This window comes from Macaca mulatta, chromosome 12 (assembly GCF_049350105.2).
Source record: "Macaca mulatta isolate MMU2019108-1 chromosome 12, T2T-MMU8v2.0, whole genome shotgun sequence".
Lineage (NCBI taxonomy): Eukaryota > Metazoa > Chordata > Mammalia > Primates > Cercopithecidae > Macaca > Macaca mulatta.
Window position 1 is genome coordinate 79,235,066 of NC_133417.1, and position 6,000 is coordinate 79,241,065.

General features: G+C 56.2%; 1 protein-coding gene across 1 annotated transcript; it reads left to right on the forward strand.

Annotated features, from left to right (window-relative positions):
- Nucleotides 1-1,986: 1,986 nt before the first annotated feature.
- SP9 (Sp9 transcription factor) lies at nt 1,987-5,541 on the forward strand. The gene is made up of 2 exons (XM_015110389.3): nt 1,987-2,146; nt 3,150-5,541. The coding sequence occupies exons 1-2, from the start codon at nt 2,126-2,128 to the stop codon at nt 4,584-4,586; spliced, it is 1,458 nt and encodes a 485-aa protein (XP_014965875.1). The 5' UTR covers nt 1,987-2,125; the 3' UTR covers nt 4,587-5,541.
- Nucleotides 5,542-6,000: the final 459 nt, after the last annotated feature.

The following is a 6,000-nucleotide window of genomic DNA, read 5'->3' on the forward strand; positions in this document are numbered from 1 at the left end:
AGCCACACGAGCCTTCTCATTCTCTTCTCCTCTGTCCCTTCTCTTTCTCTGTCATAATTTCCTTGGTGCTTTCGCCACCTTAAAAAAGAGAAAAAAATAAAAGAAGAAGAAAAAAAACCATTCTGAGCCAAAGTATTTTAACAGGAATCCAAGAAAGCGACCCTCATAGCCCTCCCCACCCACGGAGTGCGCCAAGACGCACACAGGCTCCATCACAGGGCCGAGAGCAGTGCCACTCTGGTCGTACTTTTAGGTCAAGAGATCTTGCAAAAGAGGAGAGAAAACACGGGTGGCACAGTTCCACATCCTTGTCATTTGCACCCGCTCCGCGACAACTCATCGTTTGCACTCGAGGGTTTGGGGTTGGTAGTTTAATTTTTTTTTCCTAAGAAGCAGGGTGTGGGTTTGGTGGGGAGTGTGCTATGTTAAAACCAGCGCCCAGGTCTGCCCGAGGGCGCTGGTATTTCTGGTTCAAAAACAGCTTCTGGTTACCCTGGAGAAGAAAGAGAAAGCGGGGCCCAGAAAGAGAAAAACAAGCAGTTCAGCGGTTGCTGGGGGACTCGAAGACGCACCCTGGTCTGTTTGAGGACACCTCTTTTCACACTGACAAGGTCCAGGGAGGACTTCAGGATGCTTCCAGCCTGCAAAATGTGGGGGCGCCCACGTGTGGCCTGGTCCTCCGCCTTCCCGGGTGAAAATCCTGGAGAGATTTCTCGGGCACGTCCGTGAAAGCAGGGCAGTAAGGGGGACCCCACCTCTTAACACGGCGCACTTGCCTTACAGACGAAACTCTAGGCCTTGGCAGTCTGGAGTGGGAGTGGGCTGGAGCTGGGACAAGAAAATTCCACTCCAGGATGAAACGCGACATGCAAATCTTCACCGGGTTAAACAAACAGCCGAGCAAGCTGCAGCTTCAGCGGAGGTGGAGGTGGGGGCGGACGCCGCTCGCGCCGGTCTCTGTTTCCAAAGTTGTTACAGTGTGAAAATAAGCGGCTTCGTGCAGCGTGTTGTATGGGCTGATGCCTCCCACCCCCACGCCAGCCCCCAGCAAAACCCGGCAGATAATCAGCACATCCCACTGTTTAGTCATATTTGACAACTGGGTTAACCTGGTATCTTAGCGCTGGCGAAACCGTACAAAGGGTGCCCTCAATTACCACCAGAAGCCTCTAGCGTGAGTGGCACTTGTATTACCCCCCGGGTCAGAGGCCAGAGCGACAATTAGGAAGTCACTTACACCGCTGGGGGGAAATGGCGGGATGCAGCAGGCTCCAGGCCCTCCCAACAAATCTGTGGATGTAGATCTGTACAGAGAGGCCTATTTCGCTCCTCTCGGAGGAACTGTCCCTTCGTGTCCCCCTCCCCAGTATAACTGTGAGAGTAACATTGAATCTAGTGGAATAAGGAATTGGGTAGAAGACACACGAAAATGATTTTTTAAAAAAAATCCCAAGCAAGAATGATAGATATAAGCTGAAGTTGTGTTCTGTAGGCAAGAGCCTGGACACACAAAGTGAGGGCTGACATTTCCGTCTCCACTTGGGCCCTGCTGGTGCGGGCTGTGTCTGGGTGTCTCCTCCTCTCCTGCCTCCTTTCCTACAAGTGGGGAGTCGAGTAGGACTGTCAGCCCTAACTTGCAACATCTCGGGGTGGTTTGTGTGTGTGTGGGGGGGGGTGCTTGTGGCCCGGTTTCATTGGTACTTAAACCTGGCTTGGTGCGTGAGTGTGTGCAAATTTTTAATTGCACTGTAATTTCTTCAGTCCCCAGCCCGCCCTCGCCCCCCACCCAAGTATCCCCCCCTACTCCCCTCCACCCCCGCCGCCCTAGCTAGCCGACTTGACTGGCACGCGCCGGGAGCCCGGGCCCGGGCCCCTCGGCGCGTCTGATTGGCTGCGGGGCAGCTCCCGTCTGCTCTGCCTGCGCCCTCATTGGGTGAGAGGCGCAGCCAGCGGCACTTCAAAGCGGGTGCTCCTCTCACTTAGGCTGAGTTTAGCCGGCGGGAGCCCGGAGTCCGCTCGGCGCGAGCGCGGGGACGCGGGAGCCGCGCGGGACCCAAGCAGTTTTTCCGAGCAGCCGCCAGGCTCAGCCCCGCTCCCAGCCTCGCTGCGCAGCCAGAGACCTGCTATGGCCACGTCTATACTCGGGGTAAGTCGCAAGCGCGGCAACGCATTTGCTTGTTTTAACCGGAGTAATTTTTCGTTATGGCTTCTGGGGTCTGCGGCTCCCGAGAAACTGTTGCTGCTGGACTGCAGCTTCAGCTTCTATTAGCACTTGCCACATTTCTGGGACTGATTTTTTCCCCAAGTTTTTGGAACCCAGCAGATGCCTTTGCAAGAAAAGGCCTTCTTAATGAAGTCCTTTTTTACTTGGTTTCAAAGAAAAGCTAGAGGTTTCTTTTCTTCCCCTCGTGATTTATACCCCACCCCCCGCCTTGCTTTGGGGATTTTGTTGCAATTATGCGACAGTGGTGTTTCCAGAAAACAGTCTTAATCGTTTTGCAGTCCATCTAGTCACGCTAATAAATATTTACATTTCCGCGGCTCCCCAGTTCGCCCGTGACTTTGAAAATACGTCTCTGGCCGCTTATCCTCGGATTGTTGTTTTCATAATCGCTGTGTTTGTGTGTGTGTAAACTTTAAAACCAAACGTTTTCTATTAAAAAAGAAAAGTCAAGTCGTAGCCACCCTGGGAGTGCTGCAAGTTTCGCCCGTCCCTGGCTGCTGTTTCGGCCGCCTCCGCCCTCGCCCGGTGTTTGTTGTCTCTGGTCTCTGTGTTTACCTTCGCGCGTCACCCCGAAGGGCGACTTGGGGTCTTCTGGGAGAGGAGCCGGTTTACCGCGACAACCCAAGTCCGGTTGTAGTCAGGGTTGCAGCGACTGAGGCGGGGAACACGGAGGCATCTTTGATTTACAGCCTCAGCGAAGAGCAACTTTCCGGCCCCCGGACCTTCGCCGCGGTGATGGCCACTGTCCCGCGCCCGGTGCGGTGACTCTTCCGCGGGCGCGTGGGGAGGAGGCGCGAGGCGGGGAGCTAGGGCCCCCCCGGGAGCAGCCGCAGGGGACAAGGCTGCTCACGGGTGCACTTTCTTTCTTCCCCACTTCCTCCTGCCCTCCTCCTCCTTGCTCCCTCCCCCATCCTACCCACTTTAGGAAGAGCCGCGCTTCGGAACGACCCCGTTGGCCATGCTAGCGGCGACCTGCAACAAGATCGGCAACACGAGCCCGCTGACGACGCTGCCGGAGTCGAGCGCCTTCGCCAAAGGCGGCTTTCACCCCTGGAAGCGCTCCTCGTCCAGCTGCAACCTCGGCTCCAGCCTCTCGGGCTTCGCGGTGGCCACCGGGGGCCGTGGCTCGGGCGGCCTGGCGGGCGGCTCGGGCGCCGCCAACAGCGCCTTCTGCCTGGCCTCCACGTCGCCCACGTCGTCCGCCTTCAGCAGCGACTACGGCGGCCTCTTCTCCAACTCGGCGGCTGCCGCGGCGGCAGCGGCCGGAGTGTCCCCGCAGGAGGCGGGTGGCCAGTCGGCCTTCATTTCCAAGGTGCACACGACGGCGGCCGACGGCCTGTACCCGCGCGTGGGCATGGCGCACCCGTACGAGTCGTGGTACAAGTCGGGCTTCCATTCGACGCTGGCGGCCGGCGAGGTGACCAACGGCGCGGCGTCGTCGTGGTGGGACGTGCACAGCAGCCCGGGGTCGTGGCTGGAAGTGCAGAACCCCGCTGGGGGGCTCCAGAGCTCGCTGCACTCGGGCGCCCCCCAGGCCTCGCTGCACTCGCAGCTGGGCACCTACAACCCCGACTTCAGTTCCCTCACGCACTCGGCCTTCAGCTCCACGGGTCTCGGCTCCTCCGCCGCCGCCGCCTCGCACCTGCTCTCCACCAGCCAGCACCTGCTGGCCCAGGACGGCTTCAAGCCGGTGTTGCCCTCCTATTCGGACTCCAGCGCCGCCGTGGCAGCCGCCGCCGCCAGCGCCATGATCTCGGGCGCCGCGGCCGCCGCCGCCGGGGGGAGCTCAGCACGCTCTGCCCGCCGCTACTCGGGCCGCGCCACCTGCGACTGCCCCAACTGCCAGGAGGCAGAGCGGCTGGGCCCGGCCGGGGCCAGCCTGCGGCGCAAGGGCCTGCACAGCTGCCACATCCCGGGCTGCGGCAAGGTGTACGGGAAGACGTCGCACCTGAAGGCGCACCTGCGCTGGCACACGGGCGAGCGGCCCTTCGTGTGCAACTGGCTCTTCTGTGGCAAGCGCTTCACGCGCTCGGACGAGCTGCAGCGGCACCTGCGGACTCACACGGGCGAGAAGCGCTTCGCCTGTCCTGTGTGCAACAAGCGCTTCATGCGCAGCGACCACCTGAGCAAACACATTAAGACGCACAACGGGGGCGGCGGGGGCAAAAAGGGCAGCGACAGTGACACGGACGCCAGCAACCTGGAGACGCCCCGTTCCGAATCCCCCGACCTCATCCTGCATGACTCCGGCGTCAGTGCCGCCCGGGCGGCGGCAGCGGCAGCGGCTGCGGCGGCAGCGGCGGCGGCGGCGGCGGCCTCCTCCGGAGGCAAGGAAGCAGCGTCTGGCCCCAACGACTCTTAGAGGCCGGGCGAGAGGCGCGAGCACGCGAGCGAGTAGAGACACCGAGAACGAACGAGAGGTTCGGAGGGCGAGAGAGCGGGGGATGGGAGGGCAGGGGCTTCAGTGACGCCCCCGGGGCCCCGGCTGGGCGCGAGGTGGAGCCGCTCAGGGTTCCCGGGCTGCGGTTCGCCCGCCGTGCGAGGAGCTCCCCTCCGCCTTCCGCGCCCGGATGAGAATCGAATGCGTGGTCCGGAAACAAAAGCGAACCATCCTCCGACACAAACACTTTAAAAACCGTACTCCCAGACGTACACATACACCGGAGACCTGCAACCACAAGCACGCACACTCGCGCGCGCACACACATACCACTCGCCCAAACTTCTCGAGCGAAGAGCAATACATAGAAAGGCTCCCTCTTTGCCCACTATCCACCTCCCTCCAACACCCGTCTCTTTCCTTTTCTCAAAAACAAGCCACCACCCAGCAAAGGACTGTCAGAACATTTGAAAACAAACGGGACCGATAAAAACACCCTTTGTGTGGATTATATTATATATAAAATGCTCCAAGTCCTGCCTGATGTCTACTTACAATGAGACTTTTCCTAAAAAAGGAAGCATCGAAAGGCTTAAGGTGAGAAATTAAACTGGAAGTCTAGCGACAGTTTCTCTGTATTTCATAACATCTGTATAAATAGGGTTCAAAATATTGTGTTCTCTTTTATTTTCTTGTAAATGTTCATTCGAATAGAGTTTTTTTGGGTGAATCCCTGAAATTCAGGGAGTTTTTTTAATTTTCTGATGCACTTTGTGAAAGTCAGTATATATGTAAAAGATATTTAAAATGTTGAGTTATCATTTCACTCACAAACACGTAAGTTAAGGTCATCTAAAGAAATTAAATGCGTTTATCTGTATGAAGAAAATCTTGACATCATATTTTCATTTTGGTATTATTAAAGGACTCTGAACAATACATTTCCTTTTTTAAAAATCCTGTTTCCCCCTCAGTAACCTTTTCGTGGGTCAATATTTTTTTTCGGTTGGGAAAAAATTCCCTTAATGTTAGTTGTAGGTAATGTAAAGTTTATGTGGGTTATAAAAGCCATATTACATATACGTTTTTGAGAAGTCAAAATTATTTATTTGTATATCAACAGCGTAAATTAAATTGGGTTATAAGGACGTGTAGTTGCATTGCTTAATGTGAAGGCTCTCAAAAGGTGACATTTTAAAACTCTGGAGCGCCTAAAGAATGCAAAGGTCCTTGGCAGCTTTAACTGAGGAGGTGCCTAAACCTCTGGGAGGCGTCAGAGAAAATTCTGGTGGGTTTGTTTGTTTTTAAAAAGTGATTTAAAAACAATCTGTGAAAGGAAAACGCTTTTAAAAAAGAAGTCTTTAGCTCCCAAGGCCCTGTATGTTGGAAGGCAACT